The sequence below is a fragment of the Oncorhynchus clarkii genome, unplaced genomic scaffold, assembly GCF_045791955.1.
Source record: "Oncorhynchus clarkii lewisi isolate Uvic-CL-2024 unplaced genomic scaffold, UVic_Ocla_1.0 unplaced_contig_8524_pilon_pilon, whole genome shotgun sequence".
Classification (NCBI taxonomy): Eukaryota; Metazoa; Chordata; class Actinopteri; order Salmoniformes; family Salmonidae; genus Oncorhynchus; species Oncorhynchus clarkii.
This window is the reverse complement of record NW_027257969.1, coordinates 37,777-55,539: the sequence shown is the minus strand read 5'-3', so window position 1 is coordinate 55,539 and position 17,763 is coordinate 37,777. Positions and strand designations below refer to the sequence as shown.

The 17,763-nt window shown below is 43.8% G+C and overlaps 2 protein-coding genes across 2 annotated transcripts in view; both read left to right on the top strand.

Moving 5' to 3' along the window:
• Window positions 1-568: 568 nt before the first annotated feature.
• Window positions 569-7,911, top strand: LOC139394323 (F-box only protein 43-like). Its single transcript, XM_071142364.1, has 5 exons — window positions 569-1,616; window positions 1,922-2,416; window positions 4,452-4,554; window positions 5,152-5,340; window positions 7,663-7,911. Exons 1-5 carry the CDS (start codon window positions 595-597, stop codon window positions 7,909-7,911), a joined length of 2,058 nt encoding a protein of 685 aa, XP_070998465.1. The 5' UTR covers window positions 569-594.
• Window positions 7,912-8,362: 451 nt separating this feature from the next.
• LOC139394312 (regulator of G-protein signaling 22-like) overlaps window positions 8,363-17,763 on the top strand; it is a 40,879-nt gene continuing 31,478 nt past the window's right edge. The window contains exons 1-5 of the mRNA XM_071142350.1: window positions 8,363-8,453; window positions 11,559-11,587; window positions 11,817-11,879; window positions 12,158-12,337; window positions 12,694-12,779. Of these exons, the coding sequence (XP_070998451.1) occupies window positions 8,363-8,453; window positions 11,559-11,587; window positions 11,817-11,879; window positions 12,158-12,337; window positions 12,694-12,779 (449 nt within the window). The remainder of the gene's footprint in view (window positions 8,454-11,558; window positions 11,588-11,816; window positions 11,880-12,157; window positions 12,338-12,693; window positions 12,780-17,763) is intronic.

Genomic DNA, 17,763 nt, shown 5'->3' with positions numbered 1-17,763 from the left:
TCAGCCAACTAGCCAGCGGGCTAATGGGTCTCTAGGGAGAGAGAAGGAGCCAGTGTCCCCGGCCTCAGTCGAGGGTTTTTTTTGGCGGTCGCAGTGCAGTTTTGAGCGGGCGACTGGGAGCCATGGAGATATCCAGCCGGAACAGTTTAAAACCCCCAAAACGACGGGATTTAAATGCCGTTTATCGACAGCATAGTAACTACGGAGTTGTTGTCACTGTCGTCGACTGCTAGTTAGCTTCTGGCTGTTTGTTTTATCCACTTGGAAGGTTTAAAAGTAACTACTCTCATAACCTGTTAACTATTGACCACTTTTTAATTTTATAAAAAAAATAGATATATTATATATATCTAGATATATTTGTATTTACCAAAATTGAGTACAGCTTACATGTTTGTTTAATTTGAGCTAACTAGCTAGCTACATGAATTAACTTAAAGCTAACGTTAGCTAGTTAGCTTGTTTACAACAAAAGTGACTTAACCCTTTTTGTCTAACTGCATAGTTTTTCCAATTGTCTTCTCACAGATCAGTTTGAAACGCCAGACCCGTCAACCCGGTGAAATATCTGTGTTTCTACATCTGAAAGGGAGTATGGAGCACTGTCTCAGACCAGATGTCAATTTCCACAACCTCAAAGACCCGCAATATGGAGCTGGTCATGACAGCGGATACCTGGACAGCGGCTACAGCTCTAAGATTGAGAGCGGAGAGGATTTTGACCTCTCGAAGTGTTTATCTTCTGATGACGGTTATCACGAAACGCCTAAAGAGAACGTTTCACGGAAATGCGAACCTCTGTCACCCAGAAAGAACAGACGACAAGCGGCCGTCAGAAGTCCACGGAAAGACTTCCTGAAGGAGCAGCCGTTGAAGAACGGCTGGTGCGAAACGCCTAAAGTATCCAGGAGAGAGCCGTTGCTGAGAAGACGTCTCCTCGTGTCTAAAACTGCAGACGATACAGAAACGCCGCGCACTACAGGGACTGACTCGTCATCCAACGGGAGAACCGAACACGGCTCAACTGAGGTCTTTGACTCGCCGGGTGCCTTTACTATTGGCGCTTTGGCTTCAAGCACTTTAAAACCAGAAGACGTGCTTCTGTCCGGCAGGAAACTGCGCCTCCTCTTCTCTCTCGTAAAAACCTCGACACTCGAAGATGGCAAATGCAACATGGCCAACGTCACTCTCTTTGAGAGAAAGGCCTGTGCTACGTCGCTCTCAGATGCAGACCTGGAAGAGAGCGTCGGTCCCTCAGACCTCCTTACCACGGAGATGCCGGAGACCCCGCGCTATAGCAGATTAACGCCCTCGGCCAGAGACGACTTCCAGACTCCGGTCAACAACGACGTAGCGGCTAACCTCTCGGACAGCCTGAGTGTCCTGAGCACCCCTGCTCCTAAATACCACTTTGACACCCCTTCCTCCACCCCTACTCGTAAACACTACAACCGCTCTGTGTCTGAGGACAGCGGCTTCAGCTCCTTGGCTCTGGATAAATCCCAGGACTCCACGGTAGACAATGATGGTTCTTTCCAGGAGCTGCTGCTGTTGTCGTCGGGTAGCTCCAGGTGCAAGGAGACCCCCAGCAGGCTGGCTGAGACGATGAAGAGGAGGTAGGCTAGATGGCTTTTTGACTTCCGTTGAACGCCCTAGAACAGTGTTTCTCATCGCCAATCCTTGAGTACCCTCAACAGTATATACAAATGTGTGCTGTTTGGGGGGAGGGGGTTGAGAAAGTTGAGTTGTGAAACATTGCTGTAGAACGTTTTTAGTGTTGTATGTTTATGGTGTTTTTGTAGCTAATAATTGTCATATTTAATAATTTTAGTTGTACTTGGTGTAATTCAGTTTGTTGCTTGCTTCCATTTTTTTTTTTTTTGTGAAGTCGTTTATGATCATCAAAAATTCTGATCATCAGGTCCAGACTGGAGCGCCAGCGTCGCCTCTCCACTCTCCGAGAGGGGGGTTCCCAGTCGGAGGGGGACCGGGACGTGAGGAACCTGGCTGGCCACAGAACTCATCGCAGAGAGAAGAAGAACATCGTATCCCAGGAACATCTGGAGCGCAGCATCTTCAAGGAGGATGACGACAGTGACGTCTTCCCGGATGTGACGCCGCCGAACACAACAACAACCACCGCTAAGCTAGAGGACCTGTCCTTCACGCCGGCCCTGCAGATGGTCCGGGCCCTGTCCCAGAGGACATCCAGGATGTTGCTGGAGCGCACCAGTCTGGAGGAACTGCTGAGGGTCTCTGAGAAGGAGGCCTTCAGGACCACCATGCCCCTGGCTGGGCTGATCGGCAGGAAGATGGGCCTGGGGAAGGTAGACATCTTTACCGAGCTGAAGAAGAAGAACCTCAGACACATCCTGGCTAAGATTCTCAATCAGCTGTCCTCTGAAGATGTCTATAGGTGAGGATTTTAATACAGTACCTCCAGAAAGGACTCATACCCCTTCACTGATTCCACATTTTGTTGTGTTTACAGCCTGAATTTAAAAAACAATAGATTAAATGTATGTTTTTTTTCCCTTACCGTAATGACAGTGAAAACAGGTTGGTTTTTTTAAATAGAAATTGTAGCAAATTTATTGAGAATTTTGGTCGGACGGCCAGCTCTAGACAGAGTCTGGGTAGTTCAGATATAACCTGTCAACTCTGGGACCCTCATATAGACGGGTGTGTTTCTCTCTAAAATCAATGTCCAAACTGTTGAATTGGATACAGGTGGGACTCCAATCGGGTTGTAGCGACGCCTCGCGGATGATCGAAGGAAATCGGGATGCACCCGAGCCCATTTTGGAGTGTCGTAACAAAGGGCTCTGAATACTTATCTAAACCAGGTAGGCTAGTTGAGAACACCTTTATTTAACCAGGTAGGCTAGTTGAGAACACCTTTATTTAACCAGGTGGGCTAGTTGAGAACACCTTTATTTAACCAGGTAGACTAGTTGAGAACAAGTTCTCATTTGCAACTGTGACCTGGCCAAGATAAAGCACAGCAGTGTGACACAGACAACAACACAGAGTTACACATGGAGTAAACAATTAACAAGTCAGTAACACAGTAGAAAACACATGTCTATATACATTGTGTGCAAAAGGCATGAGAAGGTAGGCGAATAATTACAATTTTACAGATTAACACTGGAGTGATAAATGATCAGATGGTCATGTACAGGTAGAGATATTGGTGTGCAAAAGAGCAGAAAAGTAAATAAATATAAACAGTACGGGGATGAGGTAGGTGAAAATGGGTGGGCTATTTACCGATGGACTATGTACAGCTGCAGCGATCGGTTAGCTGCTCAGATAGCAGATGTTTGAAGTTGGTGAGGGAGATAAAAGTCTCCAACTTCAGCGATTTTTGCAATTCGTTCCAGTCACAGGCAGCAGAGAACTGGAATGAAAGGCGGCCAAATTAGGTATTGGCTTTAGGGATGATCAGTGAGATACACCTGCTGGAGCGGGTGTTGCCATCGTGACCAGTGAACTGAGATAAGGCGGAGCTTTACCTAGCATGGACTTGTAGATGACCTGGAGCCAGTGGGTCTGGTGACGAATATGTAGCGAGGGCCAGCCGACTAGAGCATACAGGTCGCAGTGGTGGGTGGTATAAGGTGCTTTAGTGACAAAACGGATGGCACTGTGATAGACTGCATCCAGTTTGCTGAGTAGAGTGTAGGAAGCTATTTTGTAGATGACATCGAAGTCGAGGATCGGTAGGATAGTCAGTTTTACTAGGATAAGTTTGGCGGCGTGAGTGAAGGAGGCTTTGTTGCGGAATAGAAAGCCGACTCTAGATTTGATTTTAGATTGGAGATGTTTGATATGAGTCTGGAAGGAGAGTACATTCTAGCCAGACACCTAGGTACTTATAGATGTCCACATATTCTAGGTCGGAACCATCCAGGGTGGTGATGCTAGTCGGGCGTGCGGGTGCAGGCAGTGAACGGTTGAAAAGCATGCATTTGGTTTTTACTAGCGTTTAAGAGCAGTTGGAGGCCACGGAAGGAGTGCTGTATGGCATTGAAGCTCGTTTGGAGGTCAGATAGCACAGTGTCCAAGGACGGGCCGGAAGTATACAGAATGGTGTCGTCTGCGTAGAGGTGGATCAGGGAATCGCCCGCAGCAAGAGCGACATCATTGATATAACTTTGTCATTTTGTTGAGGGGTATTGTGTGAAAAGGGGTGAGAAACAATACCATTTTGAATTCAGGGCTGTGAACACAACGAAACATGTGGAATAAGCCCAGGGCTATATGAATACTTTCTGAAAGGTGTGTGTGTGTGTGTGTGTGCGCAAACATATATGTGTGCAAACATATATGTGTGCAAACATATATGTGTGCAAACATATATGTGTAATCAAAACGCTTGCTAGAACATTCTATTACCACGTCATTGTCATGACATTGTCGCGTGTGTTCGTTCTCCTGGTCTACAGGGTCGGTCAGGTGTCCCGGAGCTGGGATGAGATCATAGTTCAGAACAAGATGTCCAGCCGCAGGAGGAGACACTACCTGATGGACGTCAAGGCCTCTCTGGAGGTGAGGTTGTCTCCTGTAACCGTGTTTCAGCATTGATCTAGAAAAGCACTTTGTCTGGGGCCACTATTATTAGTGTCTCAGTAGGAGTGCTGATCTAGGATCAGGTCCTGTCTGTCCATGTAGTCTTATTCATTATGATCTAGGATCAGGTCCATGAGTCTTATTCATCATGATCTAGGGTCAGGTCCCATCTGTCCATGTAGTCAGTACGATCTAGGATCAGGTCCCGTCTGTCCATGTAGTCTTCTTCATTATGATCTAGGATCAGGTCCATGAGTCTTATTCATTAGGATCTAGGATCAGGTCCCATCTGTCCATGTAGTCTTCATCATTAGGGTCTAGGATCAGGCCCATGTAGTCTTATTCATTGGGATCTAGGATCAGGTCCCATCGGTCCATGTAGGGTCTAGGATCAGTTCCGTGTCGTCTTATTCAGTAGGGTCTAAAGGACAAACTGATCCTAGATCACCACTCCTACTGACTGGAGCTGTATTCATAAAGAGGCTCAGATGTTCTATATATATTTAATACAGGGCTACTTTCACCAACACTGTTCATTCCCTGTGTGTGTGTGTGTGTGTGTGTGTGTGTGCGCAGCTTGGCAGTGCAGTCCATGTCCCTGATGCAGAGACCAGGTTGACCCTGCCGAGCCGGTCTGTCCTGAAGTCAGTCCAGGCCCAGTCCAGGACCCCCAGTACCAGCATCCGCGGTACCCCCCAGTCAGGAACGGGCACTTCAACCCCCGTCCAGCACAACTCAGCCAGCAAACAGGACCTGTTCATACAGGTGAGTCCCCTGTGTCATGTTATGTGGCCCTACGTTTCAGGTATATTTAATAAAAAATAAGACATTAGTTTATGGCCGCGATGAATTAAAACAGCATTCGAAACACACATCCAACTAATGTCGCTATTTTAATGATGCCTCGTTGCTGTAAGTTTATCAAATCAGCCAAATGTGGATCCTTCCCTGTAGACAAGGACACTAGCTCTGTTAGGTTGTGGATCCTTCCCTGTAGACAAGGACACTAGCTCTGTTAGGTTGTGGATCCTTCCCTGTAGACAAGGACACTAGCTCTGTTAAGTTGTGGATCCTTCCCTGTAGACAAGGACACTAGCTCTGTTAGGTTGTGGATCCCTCCCTGTAGACAAGGACACTAGCTCTGTTAGGTTGTGGATCCTTCCCTGTAGACAAGGACACTAGCTCTGTTAGGTTGTGGATCCTTCCCTGTAGACAAGGACACTAGCTCTGTTAGGTTGTGGATCCCTCCCTGTAGACAAGGACACTAGCTCTGTTAGGTTGTGGATCCCTCCCTGTAGACAAGGACACTAGCTCTGTTAGGTTGTGGATCCTTCCCTGTAGACAAGGACACTAGCTCTGTTAGGTTGTGGATCCTTCCCTGTAGACAAGGACACTAGCTCTGTTAGGTTGTGGATCCTTCCCTGTAGACAAGGACACTAGCTCTGTTAGGTTGTGGATCCTTCCCTGTAGACAAGGACACTAGCTCTGTTAGGTTGTGGATCCTTCCCTGTAGACAAGGACACTAGCTCTGTTAGGTTGTGGATCCTTCCCTGTAGACAAGGACACTAGCTCTGTTAGGTTGTGGATCCTTCCCTGTAGACAAGGACACTAGCTCTGTTGTAGTGGATTCTTCCCTGTAGACAAGGACACTAGCTCTGTTGTAGTGGATCCCTCCCTGTAGACAAGGACACTAGCTCTGTTAGGTTGTGGATCCCTCCCTGTAGACAAGGACACTAGCTCTGTTAGGTTGTGGATCCCTCCCTGTAGACAAGGACACTAGCTCTGTTAGCTCTGTTAGGACACTAGCTCTGTTAGGTTGTGGATCCCTCCCTGTAGACAAGGACACTAGCTCTGTTAGCTCTGTTAGGACACTAGCTCTGTTAGGACACTAGCTCTGTTAGGACACTAGGTCTGTTGTAGTGGATCCCTCCCTGTAGACAAGGACACTAGGTCTGTTAGGTTGTGGATCCTTCCCTGTAGACAAGGACACTAGCTCTGTTAGGTTGTGGATCCCTCCCTGTAGACATGGACACTAGGTCTGTTAGGTTGTGGATCCTTCCCTGTAGACAAGGACACTAGCTCTGTTAGGTTGTGGATCCCTCCCTGTAGACAAGGACACTAGCTCTGTTAGGTTGTGGATCCTTCCCTGTAGACAAGGACACTAGCTCTGTTAGGTTGTGGATCCTTCCCTGTAGACAAGGACACTAGCTCTGTTAGGTTGTGGATCCTTCCCTGTAGACAAGGACACTAGGTCTGTTAGGTTGTGGATCCTTCCCTGTAGACATGGACACTAGCTCTGTTAGGTTGTGGATCCCTTCCTGTAGACAAGGACACTAGCTCTGTTAGGTTGTGGATCCCTTCCTGTAGACAAGGACACTAGCTCTGTTAGGTTGTGGATCCCTTCCTGTAGACAAGGACACTAGCTCTGTTAGGACACTAGCTCTGTTAGGTTGTGGATCCCTTCCTGTAGACAAGGACACTAGCTCTGTTAGGTTGTGGATCCCTTCCTGTAGACAAGGACACTAGCTCTGTTAGGTTGTGGATCCCTTCCTGTAGACAAGGACACTAGCTCTGTTAGGACACTAGCTCTGTTAGGACACTAGCTCTGTTAGGACACTAGCTCTGTTAGGACACTCGCTCTGTTAGGACACTCGCTCTGTTAGGACACTCGCTCTGTTAGGTTGTGGATCCTTCCCTGTAGACAAGGACACTAGCTCTGTTAGGTTGTGGATCCCTCCCTGTAGACAAGGACACTAGCTCTGTTAGGACACTCGCTCTGTTAGGTTGTGGATCCTTCCCTGTAGACAAGGACACTAGCTCTGTTAGGTTGTGGATCCCTCCCTGTAGACAAGGACACTAGCTCTGTTGTAGTGGATCCTTCCCTGTAGACAAGGACACTAGCTCTGTTAGGACACTAGCTCTGTTAGGACACTCGCTCTGTTAGGACACTCACTCTGTTAGGTTGTGGATCCTTCCCTGTAGACAAGGACACTAGCTCTGTTAGGACACTAGCTCTGTTAGGACACTAGCTCTGTTAGGACACTCACTCTAATCTCTGTTTTTATATTTTGTTTTCCGTCCTCCTAGGTGGCCAAAACCCTCTTCACCGACGAATGTCTGAAGCCCTGCCCTCGGTGCCGGCACCCTGCTCGGTGTCACTCGGTGAAGATGGAGGCCGTGTGTAGCAGCGTTGACTGTGGATTCCGGTTCTGTACCGGCTGCCTTTGTGCCTTCCACGGATCCAGAGAATGCGCCAGCCTGTCTGCCAAGAGACGCAGCAAGATGGACGTTCTTCCCGGGAGCGCTCGGAGCAAACGCAATGTCAGGAGATTGTGAATGTGTTTTTTAAAATTAATTTTTTTTTAATGTTTAGTTGTTTTGCAATTATTTGTACTTCCTGTCCCCTTTTTAAAATGTGTTTAGCTTGGATATGTTTTTAATTATGGGTCTGAGAGGAGCCGAGACAGGAGAATCAATCAGAGATGAAATGGCTGCTGAATGCTGGGCTCCTCCATCGACGTTACCAGATTGTTGTTTTCTCTTCTCAACTGAATTTCCATGGTTTTTATATCAATGTTTCTGTACATTGTCTACATTTATTTTAATAAAGTTGTACTTTTTACATATTTTATTTGCCGTTGTCTCATAGGCATGTGAACAGGGACAAATCGTACTACACCGGCGCCGACGCTCGTCTTGTGTGGCAGGGCTTGCGGACCACAAAGGGAGGCCCAGCCGCGAGCTGCCCAGTGACACGAGCCTAAATCAGGCGAGCTAAATCACTTCTATGCTCGGCTTCGAGGCAGGCAACACTGAGGCATGCATGAGAGCATCAGCTGTTCCGGACGACTGTGTGATCACGCTCTCCGTAGCCCGACGTGAGTAAGACCTTTTAAACAGGTCAACATTCACACGGCTGCGGGGCCAGATGGATTACCAGGACGTGTGCTCCGGGCATGTGCTGATCAACTGGCAGGTGTCTTCACTGACATTTTCAACATGTCCCTGATTGAGTCTGTAATACCAACATGTTTCAAGCAGACCACCATAGTCCCTGTGCCCAAGAACACTGATTACTGACCCGTAGCGCTCACGTCCGTAGCTATGAAGTGCTTTGAAAGGCTGGTCAAGGCTCACATCAACAGCATCCTCCCAGAAACCCTAGACCCACTCCAACTTGCATACCGCCCAAACAGATCCACAGATGATGCAATCTCTATTGCACTACACACTGCCCTTTCCCACCTGGACAAAAGTAACACCTATATGAGAATGCTGTTCATTGACTACAGCTCAGCGTTCAACACCATAGTGGCCTCAAAGGTCATCACTAAGCTAAGGACCCTGGGACTAAACACCTCCCTCTGCAACTGGACCCTGGGACTAAACACCTCCCTCTGCAACTGGACCCTGGACTTCCTGATGCCCCCCCCCCTCCCCCAGGTGGTGAGGGTAGGTAACAACACATCCACCACGCTGATCCTCAACACAGGGGCCCCTCAGGGGTGTGTGCTCAGTCCCCTCCTGTACTCCCTGTTCACTCATGATTGTGTGGCCAGGCACGACTCCAACACCATCATTAAGTTTGCCGATGACACAACAGTGGTAGGCCTGATCACAGACAACGATGAGACAGCCTATAGGGAGGAGGTCAGAGACCTGGCCGTGTGGTGCCAGAATAACAACCTCTCCCTCAATGTAATCGAGACAAAGGAGATGATTGTGGACTACAGGAAAAGGAGGGCCGAGCACTCCCCCATTCTCATCGACGGGGCTGCAGTGGAGCAGGTTGAGCGCTTCAAGTTCCTAGGTGTCCACATCACCAACAAACTAGAATGGTCCAAACAAACCAAGACAGTCGTGAAGAGGGCACGACAAAACCTATTTCCTCTCAGGAAACTAAAAAGATTTGACATGGGTCCCGAGATCCTCAAAAGGTTCTACAGTTGCATCACTGCCTGGTACGGCAATTGCTCGGCCTCTGACCGCAAGGCACTACAGAGGGTAGTGTGTACGGCCCAGTACATCACTGGGGCCAAGCTTCCTGCCATCAAGGACCTCTACACCAGGTGGTGTCAGAGGAAGGCCCTACAAATTGTCAAAGACCCCAGTCATAGACTGTTCTCTCTACTACTGCCTGGCAAGCGGTACTGGAGTGCCAAGTCGAGGACAAAAATGCTTCTCAACAGTTTTTACCCCCCAAGACAAGACTCCTCAATGGGTAATCACATGGCTACCCGGACTATTTGCATTGTGTGCCCCAACCCCTTTTTTACTCTGCTGCTACTCTCTGTTTATCATATATGCATTATCACTTTAACTATACGTTCATGTCCATACTACCTCAATTGGCCCGACCAACCGGTGCTCCCACACATTGGCTATAGCCGGACTATCTGCATTGTGTCCCACCACCCACCAACCCCTCTTTTTACTCTGCTGCTACTCTCTGTTTATCATATATGCACTGTCACTTTAATCATATCTACATACTACCTCAATCAGCCTAACTAACAGGTGTCTGTATAGAGCCTCTCTACTGTATATATGTACATGCTACCTCCAATCAGCCCGACTAACCGGTGTCTGTATATAGCCTCTCTACTGTATATAGCCTCTCTACTGTATATAGCCTCTCTACTGTATATAGCCTCTCTACTGTATATAGCCTCTCTACTGTATATAGCCTCTCTACTGTATATAGCCTCTCTACTGTATATAGCCTCTCTACTGTATATAGCCGCTCTACTGTATGTAACCTCTCCTGTATATAGCCTCTCTACTGTATATAACCTCTCTACTGTATATAACCTCTCTACTGTATATAGCCTCTCTACTGTATATAACCTCTCTACTGTATATAACCTCTCTACTGTATATAGCCTCTCTACTGTATATAGCCACTCTACTGTATATAGCCTCTCTACTGTATGTAGCCTCTCTACTGTATATAGCCCCTCTACTGTATATAGCCCCTCTACTGTATATAGCCTCTCTACTGTATATAGCCTCTCTACTGTATATAGCCTGTCTTTTTACTATTGTTTTATTTCTTTACCTACCTAATATTTTTTTTGTTTGCACTATTGGTTAAAGCCTGTAAGAAAGCTACACCTGTTGTATTCGGTAAATAAACTTTGATTTGATTTGACAATGTGTTTTGTATAACACCGCTGTGTCGAAATATTATTTTTTTTGTCGTTATGGCGCCCTCTACTGGTTGTCGTTCACTTGACTGTCGCACTCACTGAGAAACTACTACGGTCTATTTCCTCTCTGAAATAGAATACATGTCGGTGTGCATAGTAGCGTGCTATGGTTAATAATCTCTACTTTACTATGAGAAGACTGAATAAAATGCAATATATTTAGTAGTTTTAAAACTGGATAAACTAGCACTCCAGTTATTGTTTCCTCAGCGTCACGAGTTACTGCTCCCCTCTTCTGTAATGTGATTGAGTTCACTTCCATAGCAACCCCTCTGTCGGTAATTACACACTGAACGGTCTGGTGACGGCGGGTCAGAGGTGTTCAGGGTTCGGTATAGAGCCCCCTGGCTGAGGTTTCTGGGTGAATTATAACTAAGGACAACTGAAGTACATAAAAGTGAAGAATGTTGGGGAAGATTACAACAGGTGAGTTCCGGGAATTCTAGAAAAATCTGAATTAAAACTGCGGTGAGAGAACTTTCAACGTTAAAAACAACTATGATCTTCAATGCGTTCAAGACAACTAAGAACTGGGGGTGAACGCTTTGTGACGGGAAAATCGTTTTGAACGGTCATCCAACTCGGAATTTCAAGTCGGGAACTCGGGCCTCTTTCTTGAGCTCTGAGTTCAAGATCCCCGACGTCATGATTTGAGCTCGTTTCCTGAGTTTTCGGTTGTCTTGGACGCTTTGGAAGTCGGGGATTTCCGAGTTCCCAGTTTATCTGAAGGTGGCATCAGTTGTCTTAAATTTTATTTTAATTTTTCTTCCATAGATCCACCTTACCTTACCATCGATAATTTTGTGAGTAACCTATTTATAAAAATATATATATATTAAAAAACGAATACCTTTTTCTAAACGTTTCAACATGTCACATTATGGACTACTGTACTGTTACTTGAACAACTTTTAATATGACTTTATGGTTCTGGCAAGGGATTTAAAGTGAATGCTGTAGTCCCCCCCCCCCCCCCCCCATATCAACACATTGAAAACAAATTAACCGATGTCTTCTGTTCGATGTCCACAGGAGGACTGTCTGGCTTCTGATGATGTTCTGGTGCACTTCTTTAACTGCTTCCTCAGTCTACCTGTAAACATCCGGTCACATTTCTACTTTGCCATATTATTTACTTTATTCAGTAACAAAAGTGTTATTTTCACTGTGGGATGAATGCCTGAACTTTTGTAAAGCACAACGATGTTGGAAATTGTTATGCTTGTGGATTTGTCTTGATTTCACCTTTCCTCAAACGGTTGATCAGATTTTAAGATAATTTACTAATTACATGGGCTACTCTTTCTCTGTATCTATTCTGTCAGATTCTGAGAAAATAATGTCCCATATGTCCTGGTTTCCTTCCAACCCAGTCGTTCCCTGAGTGTGTACAGTACAACCAGGCGACTGGTGGGTTTGAGGTGGTCAGTGATGCAGCAGAGGCTCTGTCTAGGAGGATCAGGTCAGCCCTGCAGTACTTTAAATCACAACCTCTCACTGACCCAACAGAGCTGACTGCTAGACCTGTGGTGGACAACCACTACACTGTTCTGGTCAGTTCACATTCTCCTGTTCCTTTATAGAATGTCATCTTGACATAGAATACTGCATTGTGGGTGGGGGGGGGGGGGGGGCTTCCAAGTGATTAATTCACTGTACTGTTTTAACACCTATGGTATATTGTTCAATTGACAAATCAACTTTGATTTTGATTTGCCAACCACTACATTGCCCTCATAAGTTTTAATCAAACTAAAGAGGATTGCTTTAAAAAAAAAAAAATTCAAGTATTTTCAAGTTTCTCATCAGATTAGTTGGTTGATTTAATGATATGGAGTTTTATGAAATCAGACACCTGTGTGTGTGTGTGACATCATCTAAATTAGAATAATAATCATTGTCTTAACAGTGCTTGGACAGAGAACAGGGAGTGGAGTGGATCCTAAAAGAAAGACTACCCTTGTTTATTGAAAGTGACTGCTACTTCGAGTACAGGTAATCCCCAATGTTTTATTACTGTGGGTCAGAAGTAGACCTATAGGTTGGGAGGAAGTAGACCTATAGGTTGGGCCAGAAGTAGACCTATAGGTTGGGTCAGAAGTAGACCTATAGGTTGGGTCAGAAGTAGACCTATAGGTTGGGTAGAAGTAGACCTATAGGTTGGGTAGAAGTAGACCTATAGGTTGGGTAGAAGTAGACCTATAGGTTGGGTCAGAAGTAGACCTATAGGTTGGGTCAGAAGTAGACCTATAGGTTGGGTAGAAGTAGACCTATAGGTTGGGTAGAAGTAGACCTATAGGTTGGGTAGAAGTAGACCTATAGGTTGGGTCAGAAGTAGACCTATAGGTTGGGTAGAAGTAGACCTATAGGTTGGGTAGAAGTAGACCTATAGGTTGGGTCAGAAGTAGACCAACAGGGGTCATACCACCTGTTGATGCATGTCTTGATATCAACACTGCCCTTTATCCTGATCCATGTCTGTCCTGACTTCATCAATCACATTGATTTTTGAATCAAATTTATTTATAAAGCCATTCTTACATTAGCCGATGTCACAAAGTGCTGTTCAGAAACCCAGACTAAAACCCCAAACAGCAAGGAATGCAGATGTAGAAGCACGGCTAGGAAAAACTCCCTAGAAAGGCCAGAACCTAGGAAGAAACCTAGAGAGGAACCAGGCTATGAGGGGTGGCCAGTCCTCTTCTGTCTGTGCCGGGTGGAGATTATAACAGAACATGGCCAAGATGTTCAAATGTCCAGCATGGTCAAATAATAATAATCACAGTGGTTGTAGAGGGTGCAACAGGTCAGCACCTCAGGAGTAAATGTCAGTTGGCTTTCATAGCCGATCATTCAGAGTATCTCTACTGCTCCTGCTGTCTCTAGAGAGTTGAAAACAGCAGGTCTGGGACAGGTAGCACGTCCGGTCAGGGTTCTATAGCCACAGGCAGAACAGTTGAAACTGGAGCAGCAGCACGGCCAGGTGGACTGGGGACAACAAGGAGTCATTAGGCCAGGTAGTCCTGAGGCATGGTCCTAAGGCTCAGGTCCTCCGAGAGAGAAAGCGAGAAAAGGAGAGAGAGAATTAGAGCATACTTAAATTCACACAGGACACCGGATAAGAAAGGAGAATTACTCCAGATATAACAGACTGACCCTTGCCCCCCGACACATAAACTATTGCAGCATAAATACTGGAGGCTAAGACAGGAGGGGTCAGGAGACACTGTGGCCCCATCCGAGGACACCCCTGGATAGGGCCAAACAGGCAGGATATAACCCCACCCACTTTGCCAAAGCACAGCCCCCACACCACTAGAAGGGATATCTTCAACCACCAACTTACCATCCTGAGACAAGGCCGAGTATAGCCCACAAAGATCTCCGCCACGGCACAACGCAAGGGGGGGCGCCAACCCAGACAGGAAGATCACGTCAGTGACTCAACCCACTCAAGTGACGCACCCCTCCTAGGGAAGGCATGGAAGAGCACCAGTAAGCCAGTGACTCAGCCCCTGTAATAGGGTGAGAGGCAGAGAATCCCAGTGGAGAGAGGGGAACCGGCCAGGCAGAGACAGCAAGGGCGGTTCATCGCTCCAGTGCCTTTCCGTTCACCTTCGCACCCCTGGGCCAGACTACATTCAATCATATGACCCACTGAAGAGATGAGTCTTCAGTAAACACTTAAAGGTTGAGACCGAGTCTGCGTCTCTCACATGGGTAGGCAGACCGTTCCATAAAAATGGAGCTCTATAGGAGAAAGCCCTGCCTCCAGCTGTTTGCTTAGAAATTCTAGGGACAATTAGGAGGCCTGCGTCTTGTGACTGTAGCGTACGTGTAGGTATGTACGGCAAGACCAAATCAGAAAGATAGGTAGGAGCAAGCCCATGTAATGCTTTGTAGGTTAGCAGTAAAACCTTGAAATCAGCCCCTGCCTTGTCTACTTCCACCCAACCTATAGGTCTACTTCCACCCAACCTATAGGTCTACTTCTACCCAACCTATAGGTCTACTTCTACCCAACCTATAGGTCTACTTCTACCCAAAATATAGGTCTACTTCCACCCAACCTATAGGACTACATCTCCCCAAAATATAGGTCTACTTCCACCCAACCATTAGGTCTACTTCTACCCAACCTATAGGTCTACTTCTACCCAACCTATAGGTCTACTTCCATTCAACCTATAGGTCTACTTCCTGCAGCTCATGGATACCTAATCCCACAGCCATGTCACCATATACTGTACCTGTTGAGAGCAGGCGACTCTCTCTGACCCACACTACCCTTGCCTGTCACTCACCTAACGTTACACACCTGTATTGGCAGAGTGAAGGTAGACACCCTGGGACAGTGATAGAATAATACCTTACTCCAGGGACCACCATTCCATTCTATTCCATTCCATTCTACTCTATTCCATTCCATTATATTCCATTCTACTCTATTCCATTCCATTATATTACATTATATTCCATTCTATTCTATTCCATTATATTATATTCCATTATATTCTATTCCATTCCATTATATTCCATTCCATTCCATTCTATTCCATTCTACTCTATTCCATTCCATTATATTCCATTCTATTCCATTCCATTATATTCCATTCCATTATATTCCATTATATTCCATTCCATTCTATTATATTCCATTCCATTATATTCCATTATATTCCATTCCATTCCATTCTATTATATTCCATTCCATTATATTCCATTCCATTCTATTATATTCCATTCCATTATATTCCATTCCATTCCATTCCATTCTATTATATTCCATTCCATTATATTCCATTCCATTATATTCCATTCCATTCCATTCCATTATATTCCATTCCATTATATTCCATTCTATTCCATTATATTCCATTCCATTATATTCCATTCCATTATATTCCATTATATTCCATTCCATTATATTCCATTCCATTATATTCCATTCTATTCCATTATATTCCATTCCATTATATTCCATTCCATTCTATTCCATTCCATTCTATTATATTCCATTCCATTATATTCCATTCCATTCCATTATATTCCATTCCATTATATTCCATTCCATTCCATTATATTCCATTCCATTATATTCCATTCTATTCCATTATATTCTATTCCATTATATTCCATTCCATTATATTCCATTATATTCCATTATATTCCATTCCATTATATTCCATTCTATTCCATTATATTCCATTCCATTATATTCCATTATATTCCATTATATTCCATTCCATTATATTCCATTCTATTCCATTATATTCCATTCCATTATATTCCATTCTATTCCATTCTATTAAATTCTTTTCCATTCCATTCCATTACATTCCATTCCATTCTATTCTATTCCATTATATTCCATTCTATTCTATTCCATTCCATTCCATTCCATTCCATTATATTCCATTCTATTCTATTCCAGTCCATTATATTCCATTCCATTATATTCCATTCCATTCCATTATATTCCATTCCATTATATTCCATTCCATTATATTCCATTCCATTATATTCCATTCCATTCCATTATATTCCATTCCATTATATTCCATTCCATTATATTCCATTCCATTATATTCCATTCCATTCTATTCCATTCCATTCCATTATATTTCATTCCATTCTATACTATTCCATTCCATTCCATTCTATTCTACTCTATTCCATTCCAATCCATTCTATTCCATTCCATTCCATTATATTCCATTTCATTCTATACTATTCCATTCCATTATATTCCATTATATTCCATTCTATTCCATTCTATTCCATTCCATTATATTCCATTCCATTATATTCCATTCCATTATATTCCATTCCATTCCATTCTATTATATTCCATTATATTCCATTCCATTCTATTATATTCCATTCCATTCCATTCCATTATATTCAATTCCATTATATTCCATTATATTCCATTCCATTATATTCCATTATATTCTATTCCATTATATTCCATTCCATTATATTATATTCCATTATATTCCATTCCATTATATTCCATTCTATTCCATTATATTATATTCCATTCCATTATATTCCATTCCATTCTATTCTATTCCAGTCCATTCCATTCCATTCCATTATATTCCATTCCATTCCATTCCATTATATTCTATTCCAATCCAGTCCATTATATTCCATTCCATTATATTCCATTCCATTCCATTATATTCCATTCCATTATATTCCATTCTATTCCATTATATTCCATTCCATTATATTCCATTCCATTATATTCCATTCCATTATATTCCATTCTACTCTATTCCATTCCATTCCATTATATTCCATTCTATACTATTCCATTCCATTCTATTATATTCTATTCCATTCTATTCCATTCCATTCTATTCCATTCCATTCTATACTATTCCATTCCATTCTATTCTATTCTACTCTATTCCATTCCATTCCATTATATTCCATTCTATTCCATTCTATTCCATTCCATTCCATTATATTCCATTCTATTATATTCCATTACATTATATTCCATTCCATTCCATTATATTCCATTCCATTCTATTCCATTCCATTCCATTATATTCCATTATATTCCATTCCATTATATTCCATTCCATTCCATTCTATTCCATTATATTCCATTATATTCCATTCCATTCCATTATATTCCATTATATTCCATTATATTCCATTCCATTATATTCCATTCCATTCCATTCTATTCCATTATATTCCATTCCATTCCATTCTATTCCATTATATTCCATTCTATTCCATTCTATTATATTCCATTCCATTCCATTATATTCCATTATATTCCATTATATTCTATTCCATTATATTCCATTCCATTATATTCCATTATATTATATTCCATTCCATTCCATTATATTCCATTATATTCCATTATGTTCCATTATATTACATTCCATTCCATTATATTCCATTATATTCCATTCCATTATATTCCATTCCATTCCATTCTATTCCATTATAT